Here is a 22063-nt window from a genome sequence, read left to right on the forward strand (position 1 = left end):
TCAATCAAATGCTATTATCCGACTGGAGCACAGGCTGATTGACATGCACAAGCAAAAGCTCTGCCAACTTCCGCTCGAGCTGGGCAGACAGTGCGTGTGCGTATGCAAATTGCAGTCACTGTGTGTGGAATTGTCGACACTGTGGGTGTGGCATTCCTTGGTTGCATTGGTCAACCACATGCAGAGCAAGAGCAACAATATGAATTGACTTTATTGTGCGTGCGCTTTAAGTTAGGATTGTTCGAATTCTGAGAAGTTCCACATTGTCTTGAATAGTTCACGCAGAAATGGAGTAATATTGTAACATTTAATGATAAAAACGATATCTCAAGATTAATAATATATTCATATAATACAGAAAATTATAAGCTGAAAAGGAAAGAATCTTGCAACTTACAAATGTAATTGTATAAGATCGAATCGCATTTTCATTGATTTCTTTATTTTTTATCTGCTGCTGATCCTTTAACGAAAACTTAATGCAAACTTAAAAAAACCTTACATAGCATTTTATACTATAACTATATTTTCACAAAACCAAATTAATGAATCTAGTTTCTACTTTGCATTTGCATTTGAAGTTAAAAATATTTTGAATATTTTCTTAAAATGTTTTTACAAATATTACACCAAGATACAACCCAAACTTCAAAACGCTCAGATTAAAAATAAAACTCTAGTGTGCTAGCTTTGCAATCTTTCGGTGCTTGCCACTTTCAATTCTCAACAAGTTAAAGCTTCGAAAAGGCGCAACGGTGTTTGCACAGTCTGCTGAGGATAGCACTGAGAGATTGCTAAGAAAGCTAACATTCCATATTATGTAATAAATAAAAAATAATATTATATAATTGAAAGCCACATATAAGGGATGCACTATATATGGCATCCTGCTATATATACCATATAAACAGAATAATTCAATATAATTCATATGTAAAGTTCTGCACTTCAATAAATGCAGCCAAAAAATTAACGAAAAAAGAAACTTGCAGTCTTTAAAATTGGTTTTTGAAAATGTTTTGCGAACTTGCAGCATCATTTGTGCGGCGCCGTAGCTGCCACAAAAGCACATGAAGCATGTTGCGCACAGCAAATTAAGTGCAGCCACGATACACACATAGACACACACGCAAACGCACCCAAACACAAGTCGATGCAGTTGCCTAACAGAACGAGCAGATGGCAAGACTTTTAACACTCCAGGGATAAAGTTTCATTAAGAGCTGCCTAACATGACCGGGACGGAGTCCAAAACTAAGTAAAGCCACAAGGCGGCACAGCAGAAGTGACAGAGCTGGGGAGCCGATGCAGGGAAGGGTATATGTTGGCTATACATATATGTATATATGCACAGACCAAACTATCATACTTCATAGTACGAGGCACTTCACTTCAAATTGCACTTGGGGCTTATGAAGCACACGCCCCTAGCCTAGGCAGCCGCCCACTTCACTTCAAGTGCATGTGAAACCGCAGTTGAAAGGCATTTATTGTACTTGTCATTGTTGTTGGGGCTGCTGAGGGGGGCTAAGTGGGCGATGGGTGCGGGGTGGTGGGTGGTGGGTGGTGGTTGGTGTCAGCTGAAGCTGCGGGCTGCTAGTAGTCCAGACAGTGCGGCTGGCACCCAATTCCTTTGCACCCCAACCCACAGTTTGTACAGAAAAATGCTTTACTCACTCTTATGAATGCCAATGCAGAGCGCTCATAAAAACTCCAGCTGTGTGTGTGTGTGTGTGTGTGTCTGCATGCTCTGTCTTTTTGTGTATTAGGCATTTGCTAAACGACCCTAGTTAACCTCCAGGCCAAATAATTTGCATCAAGCACTTGCACTCTCTGCCAACTCTTGGGCCAAGAACTTTTGCTCAGAATCTGTTACGCCCTTTAGGGCATGTGGATATGGCCCTTTCCGACGTAGTCTGTCGTTCCGGCTGTTTGCCGCCGTCTTCTGCCCGCTTTGTCTATGCCGCTGCTTATTTTAGTTATGGCATTTGAAGCATTTTTGCCAAGTTTACAAGATTATGCGCTTAGTGTTTCGGCTGGCAGTTCTAGCACTAGTTCCGACTAACCCGGAACAAAACTTCATCCAAAGCATTGAAAAGTTTTTCTGTTCAAGGTGCAAATGAATGTGAGTGTGTGTCTGTGTCTGTGTGTATATGTGTGTATATAAGTGTGCTCGTATAATGTCCGTGTCCGTGTCTGGCCCGAGGTGTAATTAAATTGGTGCCACTTTGAGTGCTGCCTGTGTGGAATATGAAATGGCCAATAAAGCCAATTCTTTAAGTTATGAATTGGCAGACAGTTTTTGGTATTTGCCCTGAATATTCACTAAGCTCTAAATTTCTTGATTCTGCTTTGCTATTGCTTTTAATGCCAGCGTTATTACTAAGTGATTGAAAGCTGGAAAATATGGAAAATCAAAGCTTGAACAACAAATGCAGCATGTTCAAAATTATAAATTTTGTGTTTATGTAATAAATAATAAATGCTTTAGCAAAATACTTATAAATTAAAAAATATATAATTATATTTACTTTTGGCCTGATTCAATTAAATGTGGAAATATAAAAGTTTGTATGTTTTATATAAATAAATTTAAAACCAACTAATTTTGGAAAAAAACATATTTATAGTGATTATAAGAAGTGAGATTTCCACGTTGTTTTTCAAATATATTTTGAATGTCTTTTAGGTTTTTCGATTACATTTATAGAGTTTATTTTCAATATGTTTTTTAATAGGAAATATTTTGTTCCAACCTGATCACAAAACATTTTATTTAAGCTCAGATAATTATTTAACAAAATATTTTAGTAAGTTAAGAAGAGCCTAGTTTCAAAACGTTAATGTTAAGCAAGGCCTTTTATTGGTAAAATTTGGCAGAAAAAATAAAGAATAGATTAAGGATGTCACGTGAAGTCATGGAAGTATATCATGCTTCAATCCTCCTTCTTTAGTGGCCTTGCAAACGATTCCACTTTAACAGCTTTTGAGACCAGAAAGGAGATTTAACATTTATATATAGTACTTACATGTTTTACAATTTTATTTCTCTTCTTTTTTTTTTTAAGCAAACGTCCTTTTCTCTTGCTCGATGTGTGTTCAAGTTTTGAGCACTCTCCAACTCCGGCAAAAGTAGGCAACACTTTTTGATACATCAAGCGGGGAGCATTCAACAGTTATGCACGTTGTTAATATTTTTGTTGTTTTTGTTGTTGCTGTGAACATTGTCACAAAATGTGCTGCTTGACTTCAAATGCAAACAAAGCACAGCTCGAACGTCAAAGCAACACTCGAAAATGTCAGAGAACACACACAACACATACTTCACACACTCGCACACACTTGCAGCCGAGGCTAAACATAAACAATTTATGGAATTTATTAAATTGGCCAAGAGGCGCTCCCTGCTGCTGTTGTTGTTATTGTTGTTGTTGTTGTTGTTGTTGTTAAAGCCCTTGAGCCGCTGGTAAACAAAAAGCAAAAACAAGGAGAAAAAAATGTTTAACACACGGCTAAGAAAATCTTTTGCTCTTCAGTGGATTTCTTTTGTCCTTCATAGAGAGGGCAGCTCGCAAACACTTGGGCAAATTTATGACAATGAGCCAACAACTCCGAGTGCTCATAATATAAATAACAAGTGGGCCAATGTGCAAATAGGCGGCTCGAATGGGCGTGGCCCGCGAATAGCCCGAACTGCGTAGGCTAACTGACCGTGGTTAAGTGTGTTTCATGCTCAGCATCCGCCTGCTAACCATGGCTTGCCTGATTGAGGGAGGGGCATGACCGAGTGTGGCATCTACAGTCGAAGTCGAGTCCGCAGACTGTGCCACATGTGTCGGCAATTGCGGAATTATGCCCAACGGGCCAAAAGTGTAAAAGCAGAAAGTTGACTTTTTGGCCTCAGCCGTTTAGCTCTTGTATCGAATGAAAGTCTCTCCCTCACCTACTGCCATCTCCGGCTGCTTGTCAGCCTGCCTGGCGGCATTATTTTTTTATGTCTACAGCCTGCCGACAGGCTGCTTTACACCTTAAGCAGAACCCAGCTGAAATTTACGACAGTTTAAGTTAAACGTTTTGACAACACTCAGCGAAATGCTTAAATCGGCCAAGAAGCCCAAACAGCCTTTTGTAGCAAGATCGTCATAAAGAGATGTATATTTTTGGTGAAAAAAGTATCCGCTACAAGTAGACAATATAATATGAATAGTATTTGAAATAGGAATCGTAATTAAAAAATATCTCTCTATTTTTACTCTGCCTCTTCTGTGTGTGATTTTTCAACACTTCAAGAATTTAGACTCATATATATTCAACTTTTACTAATTTAACTGTGTCAGGAAATTGCTGTCAGAGTGCTTTAAACTCTCTTGCATTCTTAAGACGATTTCTATACCAATAATAATTGAAAAACTTTAATAGTTTAAAGTATTGAAAAAGTCATTTTAAATTTGCTTTCAAAAATAATTGGCTCATACAGCTCTTTAATAATAATATTCATAATATTTAAGGGAAAGTAACGCTTAAATTCAAATAAAATATAAATTTTAAAATAAGCCCAATAAACGTTCTTAGTAGGATGTTCTTTGCAAATAGCTGCGTTTTATTTCTAGAAATATTCTGCTTACTGAACCAGCAAGCTGTGAGCTGACTAAAAATCATATTAAATTATTGAGGCAAGCTTCAAGTTTTTGCTTGTGGGGAAATTAAATAAATTTATAAACAATCTCAAAGCATTTGCCCAACAATTTGTGAGTCACAAGAAATTTGCGTGAAAATGGTTTAGCTCTTTAGAATACCTTTGAGTTGCTTTCCAGAAAGCTAATATAAAATGTCTCAATGCTAAAAATAATATAAATTTAATAGCCAAATGCTGCAACTAACGGGAAAAGCAATAAATATTCCTGGCATAAATATAGCTAGACATTTTTTTATGTACGTCACTAAAACGAACTGTCAATAACACATTCGATAAACATTATACCCAAAACTGTGTTGGCTATTTATAAATAAAAAAAACATTCACGTGCCGCAATAAAGTATCCTTACGAAAGCAAAATGTCGCCAACAAACAAAAAGGATACCCCACGCTGTTTGTTGATTTTTAATTACTTGACCACCTAGAAGCCCGGCCAAGACATTGAAACCGTTTTCTGCGTCGGCCTGGGACAAGCGAGCCAAGAAAATTTACATTTGCTGGCCACAAAGGCAACTGCCCACAGGAAAAAAAATAAAAGGAAAAAGAAAATTAAATGAGAAAGGAAATAAAAGAGTTGCCAGCAGTTGACAAAAGTTACTGAATTATTCAACGAATGTCCTGCCAACATTTTAATTTAAGTTTGCGCTTCGTTGGCCGCTTAGATAAGAAACTCTCGCCCGTATTTATTTACACTTTGCCGCTGCTGCCAAATGACAAGCAGCCAAAATTAATAGAAAACTTTTCTTTCCGACGACAAACACAAATAAAATATATATAAAAAAGAAAAGAAAATGTGGAAAGTACAAATTATGCAGCAATTTCATTTTGATATTTTTGGCCAAACACTGGATGAAAGGCTGTTAATGTAAATGGCGGCCACAAAAGTAGCCAACGAAAAAAAAAGAAAACTTTTAATAACGTCTCCAAAGACACATTTTTGCGGGCCTTTGTCTTGTTGCACGCACACAGCGCAGTAGAGAGGGGGTGAGTGTACAAAGGAGAGAAGTATAGGGAGTGAAAGAGAGAGTAAAGACTCTTGTTCACACTTCATTTGCAATTCTGAGTGCGGCTTCTTTTGTTGTAGGCTTGTAGGGAAAGGCTGCGCGAGGGGAGGCGTGGGTCGCCGCTCGACTCCGCCTAATTATTATTTTCACGAATTCCAGTTGTGATTTGCATCAAGGACTTTTAGCTTGTCCTTGCTTTGATGGTCGTCACTTGATGTAAATTATGTTTATGCTTGCCTACTTTCGTGCGCGGCCTTCACTCACATACCCAACCCACCAGCTCCTCTCAAACGTTACCCCCCACCTCCCACAATGCAGTCCCATTAAGTTTTATGAGCAGTCTTCCGACTATACTCTGTTTTCGGGTCTGGCTTATGGTCCGGCTTTATGGTCCAGTTAAGACAGTTATTTGAGAAAGTTTTTTGGCCATCATTTTGGCTCTGATGTGCTGCAATTTGCCTGAAATGTTTCGGCTTGATTATAGGATTGAGAGAGCTATATGTACCAGAAAATAATTCATTCTAATTGTGTAAAGTCCAAAAATGAATTTAACTCTAAAATGTTCGAAATGTTAGAGTCACAAACGGTGCTTCAAAACTATACTTGACTAACTTTAGAAGCAAGCGATAAATATCTTTGCATTTTTTAAACGGCAATTGCATTTTAGGGCTTTAAAGAATTAATTACATTTAATAATTATTAAATATTTATTAAAGATTAATTTATGAACAGCCGTCGGAAGGCAAATTGAATTATTTTTTTTATAAAAGTTAATTATAAATTGAACATCAACTGTTATTATGTTGAAAATGTATTTTAAATACAAATATTTAGACAATCAACATTTATAAAACTGCGCTAAATTGAATAATTGTAATAAATATCTAAAAAATTAAATTAATAATAATGACTTATCAAGCACTTTTATAAAAATACAAAAATAATATATATGTTAAAGTTTTCTCTCGGTCTTAAGTAAGAAAGTATGTTATACTTGTTATTTTTTAATTAAAATATAATTAAATTTATTTATTATTTATATTTTTTATTATTTATAAACATAAAGCCATTCAACATGAATTTATAATGGCTAAGTGTCAGCCACAAACTACATTGAAGCAAGCCAATTGTCGTTGTTCTTCTACCAAAACATAAGCCTTGGCTCACAAATACACACGCACACAAAAACATACATAAAAGATTTGAGAACAAAGTTTACGTGTTGTAGCCAAAAACGACGCGTTGCCATGTCCGACTGTCAGTCTGTGTGTCGGGGTGTGTCTGTCTGTCTGGTTGTCGACATATCTTAATTCCCATAACCAGTAAGAGTCTGCATGAATTTCAAATTCAATTTGGCGCATTTTACATAATTTATTAAACAAAAGGCTCGACAACAACAAGAACAACAACAACGATATAAAACGTTTTATTGCCCCACTTGCTGGCATTTATGTTTGTGTGAGTATAACGTGCGTTTATTTGTGTGTGTGTGGTCGTCGGAACTTTTTATATAAATAATTTAGGTGTGAAGATTATATGGTCGCGATATGGTTAAAATTGTTGACAACTTAATTTGTGAAGTGGTCTCGGTGGCCGGAAATGTTGGCAGCAAATGGCCAAAACCCGCAACCCAAAGCGAGCGTAGGTGCCACAGTTGCCACAGGCCACTTGCCGGAGCCTAGAAAAGAGTGGGAAAGAACGAGCGAGAGAGAGAGAGAGAGAGAGAGTGAGAGCGAGGGAGTGTGGATGGCCGAGCGAGATCGCATTACAAATTGTAATTTAAATGCGCGTTGAAAATAATTTATGAGCCCGAATCGTGGCAATATTGCAAACAAAGGAGGCGCCGCGCTCAATGGCGTCACGCAACGCATATGCGGCGCGCACACGGCGCATACTTAATCTGCAAGACAGGTGAGAAATCAGGCAAGGACCGAGACAGACACCGACAGCGCCACCGACACAGACGGACGGCAGCCACTTGCAACTGAAATTGAATTATTGAAAAATTAAAATGCTTAAAAGTATGCCGCGTGCTTTTACCTGAAAGCAGCAATTACGTGGCGCGCCAGTCTGTGATATATTGCATGAATAATGCACGGCATGCACTGGCATTGCCACATAGCCACGCCCACCTGTAATTGCCGGCATCGGTTTGTTAATTGCTGCATAATTGTTTGAAATAAATTTACTTACCATGCGCTACTGGGCGAGAAGACGTCGCTGCCAAGCGCTGACATGGCCTTTGAGCAATATGCTGTTAAACGTCAATCCACGATTGCCCAGCAGCGCTCTCGGCCTCCCACACCTCCTTTTGAACAATTTGCAATGTGCATTTTGAGCAATCGAGCATTAAATGGAGATTGAGTATTGTTCGTTGTTCCACTGAGGGGCGGAAGCCGTTGTGAGTGTGCGGAGGTGTGTGTGGTGTGTGTGTAAATTGAGTGAATGATTATTGCATGATTAATTCAGCGTCCAATGCACACTGGGAATTGTGCATCTTGTAGCTTGTAGGTGGCTGCGCTTAAGTCGAAAGCTGTGACAAATGACACATGAATACTTTGTGTGAGGCACAAATTGACGTCTCTCAGCATAAGCTGAAAGCAACTGCCGCGTGACATGCACATCTCATTAGCTGTTACTTAACTTAATTAGTATGTGAGTCACTTTAAACTGACTCTTTTTCCTACTTACCCGCAAGTTTTCCTTGGTTATACATTAATGGTTTGTTTACTCTATTGTCTAAGAATAAAATGAGTGAATTTAACATTTTTGTCATCTCCTGATCTCCTCTTTTCTAATTTAATCTGATTATTAATTCTCTTTTCTTGATCTCTTTTTATTTCTATATACTCCAGCCTTTTGCTACATTGTTACCTCGTTTGTTCTCATCTGTTTTTATGCTGCTCTCTCATTCTGATTAGAGCTATTTTGAAATAAACTGAAGATTCGAATTCCTTTTAAAGTTATACACCAAGTTTTACTTAAATCCAAATATCAACTCTTTTCAAAATACATAAATAACTACAGCCTGCACAAATTTAATTTTCATTTTCAGTCAGTTTAGCTTTAATCTGCCATTCTGGCATCATAAACCACTTTAACCCACATTTCCCCCGACTTCACCTCAGGTCTTCAGGGCAGGCCATGAATACTGAAGAGCGAGCTGGCCAGAATCACATTGAGACATGCAGGCGTTGGCTGTGCATTTGTCACAATCATTTATTAATATGTTAAACACAGTCTAAACGAAGCCGCAGCAACAGCTGCCACCTGCCACCTGCCACCAGCCACCCACCACCTACCATCTGCCTGTTGGCAGTTGCACCTTAGTGGCCCCTCAGCCATTGCACTGTAATGCTGAACAGAAGCCAACGGTGGGGCAAGGACTTCAAGCTGAAGCTGACAAGCACGTAGCATAATTCATGAAAGTGAGAAAGTGTCGAGCAGCAGCAGTTGCCGCCCTCAACTCCCCAATTCCCACTCAACCCACTCTCCACAGTTGCTTGCCAAGTTTTATGTTTTCGCTCACTTTCTGACATATTTTTGCACATATTTGGTTTTAATACCCTGTTAAAACAGATGAATGGTGTATATATTTAATTTATGGTATATGTATTAGAAAACTAAAGGAGGATCGGCTAGCTCTTAAAACGACTTCGTATCACAATATTAGCTTCATTTAAGTGAATATTATTAAAACGAACCATTCAAACATGGTTGATCTCTAATTATAAATAATCAAAGACTTCTTTGAACATTCAAGAAATGTATTATATGGAAGAATTCCAGGAATTAATTGCTTAAATAGTATTGGGCAGTGCTTTACAGTCATCTTCTGGTCAAACTGCTAAAAGTATTTTAGCTTTTTCTTGCTGCAGCTGTTAGTTTCACATTCTCATGTTTTATAATATTTATTATGAATAATGAGGATTTGTTTCTTTTGTTTTTCATAGCTGTTGTTGTTTTTTGTTTTGTGATACTGCTGGTAGCTCAATTTAATTAAAGTTCTTAATGAGTTTTCCATCGCAGCTCAATCAATCAAGATGCTTGAATTGAGCCATTAAATGCAAGCTGGCTTTGTCTTACAAGCGATTACATTGTCAGAGCCAGCCAGAACCCGCCAGAATCCCGCCACAACCAGCTGGGCAACTTGCCAGCAATTTCTTCGCCAATGAAGTTCGAAATACTTGAAGCGAAGAAAAAATGGCAGCCACAGTTGCTCAACTGAGCTGAGATTGCAGTTGGTTGTAAAACAAAAGAAGTCCCTGCACTTATATATATATGTGCATTTTATATATGCAGCTGGAACTGAATATGGAACTGGTTCTGAATGTGTGTTTGTGTTCCCAGTTCGAGTTCATTTGTTTGCCAAGCTGCCAAGTTGGCAAAGTGCATTTTGCCGCAACCAAAATTTGTTTTGCGGTTTTGCATATAAATATCTGAGCATCCACACACGCGACGTCTCCAGATCCCGCGCCCTCTTTCTCTCTCTCTCTGCTCTGCTTGCATTTAATATTATCTGGTAAGCATTTGCTTTGCTCCTTCGTTCTGGCCACAATTTTTTGCTGCTTGCAACACGTGTGCTTGCTGTGAAAAAATTCTGTTGCATACTTTTGGGCTTTTGCTGCCGTTCATTTTGTTTTCCTTCGCCTTTATTTCTTTGTGTTGTTATTGTGGCTGCTGTTGCTGCTGCAGCTACTGCTGAGGGCAAAAGTAAACAATTTGCATAAAGCATTTCATATGCTGTATCCCCTTTTTATGACTGCATTGTAAATTATGGTAATAGTTGCCTCCTGGATAGCTGCCGGTATTACAACTTAAGTAAATGTTGCGACTTGTTTGCCATTTCAGTTTTCTTTTTTTTCTACTTATTTTGTATTCCTTTCGGCATTAACGCGCGTAACAAGTTGAATTTTTCTGCGTTGGCCTGATTTTTTAAAATACTTATATACCTACTAAATTTAATTAGCTAAAATTTATATTCATTTAAAAAAACAATTATTTTAATATAAATGTTATCTAATTTTAGTAGAATAAAATAACAACAACAAAAACAGACAACCTGTGTTCAAAATTATCAAGCGCATGAAAACGGTCCTTACTGATAAATATTTTGCTGCTCCAAAGTGGCTGTGAACAGGAATAGACTTAAGTTAGTAACATACAAGAGTCTTTAGGACAAATCATGTCATAATAATTCACCGTTTACTTACTTAAGTTAAGTTGACGGTGAATATTTGATATAATCTCATCTCTGCTACGGCTAGATGTATAATACGAAAAATTAAAATGGTATTCTTATATGCGTACTAACTAATTTAATTTTTTGAATGTAGTCAGTTAATTTGTTTTACCAAAGGTCTTTAAACAGATTCAGCTAAGCCTGTCTATCTGATTCTTTAGATTGGCTTACTAATATTTTAATAATAAACAATTGTTTGTGGCAACTCAAAACTAAATTGCATTTATGTTATGTTGTTTTACACTTGCAATTAATAAGCCATCTGTAAGCTTAAATGTAAATAAGCATTGGCTATAACGTGCTCGATAAATAAACCAATAAACCAGTGCCGAAGTCATTTAATTGCATAATGAGCCAGAGCTGGCATTTAATCAGCTCGTTTGTCAACAAAGTGCATATATAAGAGTGAGTGCAAAGAGAAATCGACAGCGAGACAGAGAGAGAGATATATATGTATATTGTGTGAGAGAGTAGCGAAAGTGAGAATAGTAAGTTGTCAGACTTTGCTGAGGCGGGGAGAGCGGGCAACGGCAGGCAGCTCGTGAGCTCTCAACTAATTACGTATACGCAATGTGATTATGAGTTGCAGCTGATTAGGCAACTGTCAAATGTCAATGGCGTGTGATTGGATTGGCTTGATTGGTAGCCACTAAGCTCCCCCTTCACACAACACTCCCGCTGTAAAGTAGACAACACTGGCGTCTCCAGTTTTAAGGATAATAGCCACACCATAAGCCATAACGAGCTGAGCATTTGGCAAATGAAACCCGAAAAGCTGGGGCCAAATATTTGTTGACATATTGCGGATTTAAAATGATTTGTGCCTGCCCAGCGGAGCAGCGGCAGCGGCATCAGCAGCGGCATCGGCAGCGGGACCAATCCCCGAGAATTAAACAAATACATTTGAATAATGGCAAGCAATCAGCAAACAAAACAGAAGACTGATTGCTGGCAATAAAAATGGACCATAAAAAGCGATAACATCATATTTATAAGCGACCAGTCCTCCCCCAAAGCTGCCTTGGAGTCGGCACTCAACAAGCAGCCGCAAGCCGCAAGCCGAACAAAAATAAAAGACGCACATGGACACACAGTCAAAGTCCGGGGCAACATTCCCATTGCCCCATCCTTGGCCCGATATGAGCTCCCAGAGCTCCCAAGGCGGCGAGCGTTGAAAGCGATTATATGCGTAAATATAAAAATGGCGAAAAGACAAATAAACGACAATAAACGGCCGGGCGTGGAAGGCGCGTAAACCAAAAGTAGCCCCGCCCCCTATCCGATCAACAAGCAAAAAAGAAAAGACAAAACCAAAAAGGAAACATGGCCAGCAAAAAAGATGGGCCCATAAAAAAGAAAACCAAAAAGGGCAACAAGGGTCAAGGCGCCAGCACAGTGGATACAAAAATATGCGTATATGCATCAAATCGATTGCGGGGAACTAAATCAAGTTTAACTAACTTTTTTTCATACATTTAACTAAACACCTGTATCATATTTTTATAATGATAAAAAGCTAATTGCTTTACAATCCCAAACATTTATTTATAATCCCCAGTCATTATCCATTCCATACGATTTTTGTACAGCTTAATCTTAGCATATTTGTTACTTTTCTCATATAGAAACATCTGGCATCAATAGAGTTGGGCCTATAAGCGTCATAAATATTTTCATTTTCAATAAAATTCATTATTTTTGGAAAAAGTGAATTGCACTTTGGTTATCGTTGATGAAATGTTATGCATTACAAAATCAACTGCTCACTGTTTTCCTTGACAATAGAATTAATTTGAAATTTAATTACTCATTGTTTTTTGTTATCCTCGAAAGGAGTAGCAATGCATTAGAAAATCAATTATTTGTTCACAAAACTAATCAACAAGTACTTGCAACTGATCTAAAGCCTTTGGTCTAATTAATTGAAAAACATATGCTTTGTCTTCAAGATCGTTTATTTGCAAGCCATGCTGCTAAGCTCGCACTAAATCATATAAATCCTCCATGTCTTACTTTATATTCCACCTAATCTATTAATTATTTTAATACGCTTTATTTATAATACAGTCACATTTGATCATAACACTTTTCCAATGCACAAAATAAATAACATTTTCAATTTTTACATAACCAACCATATTCAGCTGTTAAGCTTAACATTTCAAATCTTATTCTGCGTTTTGTCCCACTGTGCACGCCTTGAGGCAACCTGAAAACGACCACAGAAACGGAGTAGGCGGCACGTTTCCACTGAGTTTTCGCCTCTTATTGTGTGCGTTTTGTTTATGACGTCCATTTGGTGGGTGCAAGCAGCCGAGATTAGATTCTGGTTTTGCCAAGGTGGACACACAGACAGTCTGTGCAGTTCTCCTCGTCTCGTGTCTCTATGTGCAGCCCGCCTACCTCAATGATTTGTCCGTTTCCGGGCAGTCGCGTAAATGTTGACGACTCATTTTAATGCCCGGCAAAGACGTGCAGATTTGCGATTTGCATTTGCAGTTGATGTACAGAGGGGCATTCAAATGTTAAGCGCCCCATAAATTTGCCATAAAACTGAGCTGCGCTTTAAATGGCCAGCGAGGCGCCTAAAAATATGCCGACAATTTGTGTTTACTCGCTTGAAATAAAAAAAAAAAACAAAGTAAAAAAAAGCGCAGTCAAATTGGCTTTGGCGCCGCTTTTTGCAGCTACTTGTTTTGGCCCGACCCCGCCCAGTCGGAGAGGCGGCTCATTGAAACTGGCTGCCACTTTTCAGCGCATTTTTGTTTGCACAAAGTCCAAAAACCAAAGTCGGCCCGAAACGAAGCGAAACGAAGCCATCGGCGAGCCTGATAAATTGAATGGTCAGCTGCGTTAGCATAAAAAGGCCAATTCAGGTCCTGGTCCCTTGCTAAGGTGAGCCAAACATCATTTGCGCGCCAGATCATGGACAAGTCGAGTGGACATTGAGCTGACTGATTGCCAGTCCAACTCCTGCCACATGTGGTGGCAGCGTCGAACGGCGGGCAGACATTTGATTGTAACCAGTCTTTAACATTGAAGCAAGCTTTAGATACGCAAAATATGTAGGGCATTAGATACTCTATAAATTAAAAACATTGCAGCGGAGAGGGGCTAGCAAGCAATTGATTGTCATCAGGCTTTCTTATTGCTTTAAGTTAGCAAGGTACTTGGGGCCAGGGATACCCTATAAATTAAAAACATATTTGCAAAACCTAAAGCTAATATATATAAGGTTTAAAATACTCCATAAATTAATACGACTTTAGAACATTTTTGCATAAAGAATTGTTTATAAGAAAGAATAAGAATTTTTAATGTATATTCTAAATTACAAGTTTTCACAGTAAATTTAATATCAGACAAGAGTACAATTTGTTTAAGACCATTCTCTAAATATTTAACTCTGTGAGCTTAGCCAAGTGATTAATTACTATGATACTTAGAATGCCAGATATTTCAAGGTTCTTTTGAGGCACTTTTAAAATTATTGTTTTCCTTAAACTTTATTTTCACTTAAATGCTTTTGTGATAAGAGGCACAAAGACATATTGCAATATAAATTAAATTTTCTGATATTTTCCAATTGCTATAAAGGAAGATAAATTATGAATTTGACTTTTGATTTTGAACTTGTATTCAAATAGTTAATATATGGGTTTATTCGAAAATTTTTATGAACTTTAGTGCAAGCTATCGTGAACTTTTTTGTATATAAGTTTCAGATGTTTCAGTCAGACATATTGAAATTTATTATTATTCATTAATTATATTAAATTTGTTAATCCTACTAAATTCTAACGCATTCTAATTGATCATATCTCTTGTGTCAAGGGGCTTAAGAGAAATCACATTCAGCAGGCAGCTGCTGCCCAGAATTACGCAAATAGAATCCGAGACACATCAGCAGGCCAAGCAGAAAGCTTATGAAAAACTGCTCATTAAATTGCAGCTTGACTTTCGCGAGAAAACAACTCTTGAGTGGCAAAAACCTGCAAATGCAGCCCTGACAGGTGAAATTGAAAAAAGGGTGTTACGCTTTCCCCGAAATGCTAAAAAACAGAGCACCAAACTATACGAAAAACGTGCTAAAACGTAAATCAACAGCGAAAATCGTGTTGAGCATTTTTCGCTGTCCGAAAAAAAAGAGAAAAGAAAAACAGAGCGATGGGCAGAGAAATTCGGGACAGAAGTGAAGGCAAACGGAGAAAAAGCATAAACAGTAGTTGCTGCACGGCAAAGGGGATTGAGGGGGAGGACTCGAAAGTTGAAAAGTGGCAAAAGTCCAGAGGGAATTGGAGATTGGACATGGCTTTGGATGACGGCCACCAGCAAGTGGGGGCAAGTGGGGCTAGCGATTCTTAAGCGCCGTTTGCAGTTGTCCTGTTGGCAACTGACTCCTGTCTCCTGTCTCCTGACTTCGCAACGTAATTCAATATGCAATGCCGTGTTAAAAGCTGTAAAAATGCTTAAGCGTTTTTCAATTTACCAGTTTTATTTTACGAACAGCGTCCCTGAACACATTGAGCGGAATGAGATTTGCAGCTAACTCAAATTTCTTAAATGCTTGTGGAACATTTGCAAGTGTCGACGGATAAGGTGGACTGATACTGTAGTTGGATCGGGGCTAAACGAACATTGACATGCGACACGGCAGTTTTCTGTCCTCAAAGTCAAATGTTAACTTGAATTAAAAAATGCACAGAACCAGGTATAAAACGGAGGCCGAAAGCAGTTTATGCAAATTTTTTATAAGTCTATTAATACAATTTTTTTAATTTAATCCTTAAATGGAAGAATATATATATTTTTTTCTGGGAACTTATTTAATTTATGCATAATTAATTTTTTTTATATCTTCAATTCAAACTCAAAATAATTATTTAATCGCTTAGCAATGTTCAGTATAATAAAAGTATTATTAGGTGTAATACTTCTTTCTAAAAAGATTTAAGCGTGAACGTTACATAATGTGATTTTTCATTACAAATCATTAATGATATTGCAAAAATTTTATATACTTAATATATATATAATATATATAAATCTTAAAATTGAATAACACAATGTTAGTGTTAATTCAATTACGAAATATTTTCTGTTAAACAAAACTTTTTGTGCTCTCACAACGAAAAACCCGCAAACGTTGCAATTTGCGACAAAAAAACAATTAAACTTGAACTTTTGTCATAAAAAAGGGCATGAGAAACTGAAAGCGCAGCGTGAAAATTGTCGTATCAGCAAAATAAGGCGACAGCAACGGAGTCCGCAGGACACGGCAGGACACATTGGCGCAAAGTTTTTGTCCAAGTTGGTGCTAATTAATTTTTATTTATTACGTATACGAACGGGCAGCCAGAATGTTTTCCCAATGAAATTATTTGACCAAAAATATAATTAAATTTTCTAACTTCTCCTTTTTGTGCACTCTTTCGTCCTGCAGGCAAACACACACGCGTGGATACTCAGCAAACGGCACTGGAAGGTAATTAATTTAACGGCTTTCAACTTAACTTTGCGCTATTTTTTTTTTTTGTTAACTTCCCTTCCTTCAATATTTTGGAGCTTGCCCGCGACTCGTTGCACTTTCACCGGCTTACGGAACGTATGCGCAACATGCCCCATCAAAAGTCGGTAAAAGTGCGAGAGAGTCATGTCAAAGAAAATGTGTGCACAACATTTTTCGTTGGCCCTGCCTTTTCTTTTATAAAAATAAGTTTAAAGCGCGAACCACAAAGTTAAATATGGGCCAAGCAAACTTTTACACGAATGAACTCTGCCCCAAACGGTTGGGCGGCACCCTTCCGGTTAACTGTCTGCTTCTGCTTGTGCTTTCACAGATGCGGACATGCCACGCTTTGCCGAACCCATTGCTAATGTCACCGTCTCAATCGGCCGCGACGCGCTGCTCGCCTGCGTCGTGGAGAATCTCAAGGGCTACAAAGTGGCCTGGGTGCGTGTGGATACCCAGACGATACTCTCCATACATCATAATGTAATATCGCAAAATAATCGGATTAGTTTGACCTACAACGATCACCGATCGGTAAGAAGCTATTAAATAACATTTTTATTTTTATTTTGCAGACATCTTCAAATATTTAATTCGGAACTTCAATTTGGCTCTTTGGAGCGAAATACTCTCTTGCTAATTTTATTAGAAAATCATATCTTCCTCACTTCTCTTTCAAGTAGACGGGTTTAGCCTGATAGGTAGAAAAATAATTTACATTAAAGTAATTTAATTGTTGAGGAGCAAATCTTATAAGTTGTTATTTAAAATTTTAATTGTATTTTAAGTTAATTTAACATAGTGCGAAAATAATAATATTACCATTTCTCGACTTCCGAAACTTTAGACTTTACTTGGAATTCAATTTTTCTCAATCGTTCTTAAGTCTTTAAGAATTTCAAATTGCGACTATTTTAAATTTAAGTTAATAAAAATATTAAAAGCCAAAACTGTTTTTCTCGAATATAAACCTGAATAATTAACTTTAACCACACAAACATGCTTATTTTTTATTGTAGCCAATCAATCGATTTTCATCAAACTTTTCTTTTATGTATTTTATTTATTTAGTGGTATTTGCACATCAAGGAAGTAGAGGAAACGGATCGTGGCTGGTACATGTGCCAGGTCAATACGGTAGGTTTCATGTCTTTAGTTTTATTTCTTCAAGCAGAAAGTGAAAATTTATTTCTACTTTTATTACTTTAAGGATCCAATGCGCTCCAGGAAGGGCTACCTGCAGGTGGTGGGTAAGTAGACGACTTCAGCAATTCGCTGGCAATCGAACCACAATGCACACATCTCATTCCCTGACTCCGCTTCGCTGTGCAGTGCCACCCATGATAGTCGAGGGCATGACCAGCAACGACATGGTCGTCCGGGAGGGTCAGAACGTATCGCTGATGTGCAAGGCGCGTGGTTATCCAGAACCCTACGTCATGTGGCGTCGCGAGGATGGCGAGGAAATGCTAATTGGCGGGGAGCATGGTGAGTAATCAGCTTCGCATTTACAATCCGCGCACACAGCGCTTGCTCAATGTGGTTTCTCTGCTCATACTCCTCTTCCCCCGTCCCTTCCCACAAAAAAAAACAGTCAATGTCGTTGACGGCGAGCTGCTGCACATCACCAAAGTGAGCCGACTCCACATGGCGGCCTATCTGTGCGTGGCCTCCAACGGGGTGCCGCCATCAATAAGCAAGCGGGTGCATTTGCGAGTTCAATGTGAGTATTTGGGTGGCGGTTATGGGTTAAAGAAATCGTTTTTAAATGCAATCAGCAAAAAAAATGAATCGAGTCTTATGAAAAAATACCAATACAAAAGGGGGCTTAACATTGTATAATCTTTTGAGGGCATATGCACCCTGTCGATTTTCCTCCAATGGAATAAATACCATGTTTGGCCTTAAAGCTAATACTTTTCATATACTATCAAATAATTCACAAGTAAAATTGTTAACAATATAGCAGAAATTATTTGAATCGAATATAATACAAATAAGAAGAATATAAAAGATAGAAATTGTAAGCGTTTCTTATCAACAAAATTAATTTGTTTACGTTACCAAATGCTTACAAAAAGTAGATAGAACTATAAATATTATTCGAACATTTATCTTTGGATAGATTTTCTGTGAAAACAAACATAACCGGTTTAAGAACCGTGTAACAATCTTATATTGAATTCCACGTGCCGGCGCGTAAAGTTCAATGTTATGAAACATTTATGTGCCATTCGGTCGGTGTGGCAACCCCGAGTGAGAAGCGTTGTGAAATGCGTAAAATACACAAAGGAAAGCAGGTGCGCAACGTGTGTGCCCCGCTTCCCCCACCCCGCTTTGAGCGGCACGCATCGAATGACTGTTGCAGCTTCGGGGCAATAACCGCAGCTTGTCCTCGGCATTGGCACACGAAATAGCACGGGGGGGCGCTTCGGGGTTGCACGCACTTGGCCGAAAATCGACCAAAGCTGCAGTCACGTTAAATTAATTTACCAGTGTGTGTGCGAGTGTGTGTGTGTTTTTGTTGTTTGTATGCGCTCATTTCGCCTTGTATGTGGGCGTTTTGTTTGTTTGTTTGTCAGCAGGTGTTATTTTGTGCCCCAGCGCTGTGTACGTGGCGAAAATGCGTTGCCATTGCCATCAGAGCTTTTGTTGTTACTGCCACACACACACACACATACTCGCACACCCGCACGCACACAGCCTTCGGCCGATGCAGTAACAAAAGCTATTTACGCACACCCAGGAACAATCTCACGCTAACAGGCGCACTTTTAATGACCGAACGCATTTTAATCCAAAAACAGTTTGCAAACTCACGTAAATTCCATACGAAAATTGCTTCAAAAATCTGTGATGGAAATTGAAATTGTTCGCAAGTTTCATCGGATCAGCAGAAAACAATTTAAGGATTTACAAGTGCTAAAATACATATAATTTTGTTAAATCGATTTGTATAATAGTATAAAATATAAACAATAAAATAAATAACAAAATATTATTTAAAGGAGGCAATATTTCATTAATACAATAATCCATCCCAATAAAATGTGGAATTCTTTGGGATAGCTTTGAACCAAACATCTTAAGAGCTTTAAAAATATGCTTATATACGAATTTTTATTTATATCCATATTTACAAAATTATTGAAACTAATTACACTTTAAAAATTATTTTAATAATGACATTGCACACATATTTTTCGCAGTCCCCCCAATGCTTTCCATACCAAATCAGTTGGAAGGCGCCTACTTGGGCCAGGATGTTATGCTGGAATGTCATACAGAGGCATATCCAGCCTCAATCAATTATTGGACCACTGAGCGCGGCGACATGATAATATCAGGTAATTTCAACTGCACAAACTCTACTTAAACAAAGGCTTAATTTATTTTCATTATTATTCAAATGTGGTATGCTCTATCTGTATGGTATGGTGGATTGTCCCACTGTCATACAAAATCCAATAAAAACTGCAGTCTTGACCAGTGGCAACTGTGCGGCTGTTTATTGTAGCCACGTTTATTATCTGAAGGGCGTTTGTAAATGAGCTTACAATGTAATCAACATGCTGCCTTGCCAAGGCCTGAACCAGGCCCAGCAGGCATTCAGAGAGCTGTCATGTAAAATGGCAAAAATTAAAACTCGCATCACTGCGTGAGCCCAAAAAATAAGTTAAGCTGCTGCCGTTGCCACAGCCAATGCAGATGCGAACGCAGCTGAAATTGCACAGCAGCAGCAATAACAACAAAAATGAAAAACAAAAATCCATTGCCAAACAATAACGTGGGCGTCAATGTTGCTGCTGTGGCTGAAGCTGCGGCGATTTCTTTTTCGCATTACTCATATGCACTGAGTGACAGGCATTCGAAAAACATGCGCATACATGCGCACAGACTGTTGAGCTGTTAATGTCACAGCGTAAGGCTTTAAAATGATTGTCCTTATTGGGCAGCACTTGGCAGTTGATTGCATCGAGGAAAAGCATTTAAAGGGAAGTATCCAAGTGTACAGCACAAATGCTGCTTAAATAATTCAAAGAATCTCATTGCCAGAATATGACATTTGTCGTTTTCTAATGAAACATAAATAAACCTACTATCAATTTTGTCATTTCTCTAAAAATACTTATAGATTTTGTTACTTTTAAACAATTTAAAATTTAAATCTTAAAGTAACGAACATTTTAATTAAATTTACAATAAACACATATAACTTAAAACCTCTATATATACATTTATTTTAATACTCATTTAATTGATGTAAAAATAATTTGAGGCCTTCTCTTAGTGTTCATTTAATTAAACAGACAATCATATTTCAATCTGAACTTAAGCTTTTTTGCATATATATACTCGTATGTATATATATATATATATGTGTGTTTATATGATTCAATCTGGTTTTACAGCAAGAGATTTTCGCTTTTAATGGCGCTGCATATTTGTGGCTTTGATTGCAATATGAAATTCCCTTTAAATGCAAATCCAATAATTGGTAAATGATTAAATTACAGCAAGTCCCGTTCGCACAATGCTTTTAATTAACCACTGATATCTGAGTGTGCATCAAAACTTTAATACAATTAAAATGAAAATAATCAACACTAATGAATAATATTCTGTTATGCTCGCAAATTGACAAAACAGAAATAATATAAATTTAAGTAAAGATGCAGTGTGGTAAATACTATCAAAATACTGTTCGTCAATTTTACCAGCTATCCCATCGATATAAATGTCAGAAAATATTATTTTGTAGCGGAAATTATTTTATCATAATCACATTGCCGCACACCCGCACACACACAACCAATATTGCGGGTATGAGCGTAAATCGCCTAAATGCATGCAACATCATGCGCCAGCACCAACAGGACGACGAGTTGAGGTGAAATCCGTAATCCGCGCTTTGCGACCAAATTAAAACGGAAAATAATTAACACTGAAGTGACTATATAAAATCAATAAAATTTCAATGTATGCTTAGCCGAGCCAAAAAATCATTGCATTCTCTAAAGGCTTGCAAAATTTAATCAAGGATTCTCGTAAGCTTTAGCCTAGTAAATTAATATAATGTACTGCAGAATATTTTGCGTTGAGATAAAGCGCCGATACAGTGAAACACATGAACATTTCGGTAAGCCGCGACTTGAGTCATTATTCGACTCGTGAGCATAGAAATTACAAATGCCGTACAAGGGTCTTTTAATAGACCTCTATTCTTATTTTTATGCTTAAGTGCCATTTGTTTGTTCGATATGGCGCACACACATCCGACACGACATACTTGTGTGTGGCAGAAAATGCCAAATTATGGCCAACGTATCAGCTAGTAGGAAAGACATTTCATATGCACACACGCATAGGCAGCAAACAAAACGCAAACTGGGATATGAATTCGGCGGCGTCGAGCATGATGCATGGCAAACAGACACCAAAAGTTTTGGGTAATAAATTTTAAGCGATTTCGGAGCGAAACGCATGGAACTACTCTGTATGTTTGCTTATAGATGCAGGTGGGTGGTTACAGAAACTAGGAAAGGAAGTTACCAAACGTGTGAATAGAAGGAGTATTAGACTGAAAAAAAGGACTAAGACGGATGCGG

At 37.9% G+C, this 22063-nt stretch overlaps 1 protein-coding gene across 7 annotated transcripts in view; it reads left to right on the forward strand.

Moving 5' to 3' along the window:
* Window positions 1-22063, forward strand: part of DIP-kappa (Dpr-interacting protein kappa) — a 135811-nt gene that overhangs the window by 102596 nt on the left and 11152 nt on the right. For all 7 annotated transcript variants that reach the window (XM_064697370.1, XM_064697369.1, XM_064697374.1 and 4 more), the window contains 7 exons: window positions 16386-16427; window positions 16783-16988; window positions 17526-17591; window positions 17665-17704; window positions 17787-17942; window positions 18049-18177; window positions 19664-19801. In XM_064697370.1, coding sequence (XP_064553440.1) covers window positions 16386-16427; window positions 16783-16988; window positions 17526-17591; window positions 17665-17704; window positions 17787-17942; window positions 18049-18177; window positions 19664-19801 — 777 coding nt within the window. The remainder of the gene's footprint in view (window positions 1-16385; window positions 16428-16782; window positions 16989-17525; window positions 17592-17664; window positions 17705-17786; window positions 17943-18048; window positions 18178-19663; window positions 19802-22063) is intronic.

Source organism: Drosophila montana, unplaced genomic scaffold, assembly GCF_035044405.1.
Source record: "Drosophila montana isolate Dmon_TW-CO22-7 unplaced genomic scaffold, ASM3504440v1 contig_402_1, whole genome shotgun sequence".
NCBI classification, from domain to species: Eukaryota; Metazoa; Arthropoda; class Insecta; order Diptera; family Drosophilidae; genus Drosophila; species Drosophila montana.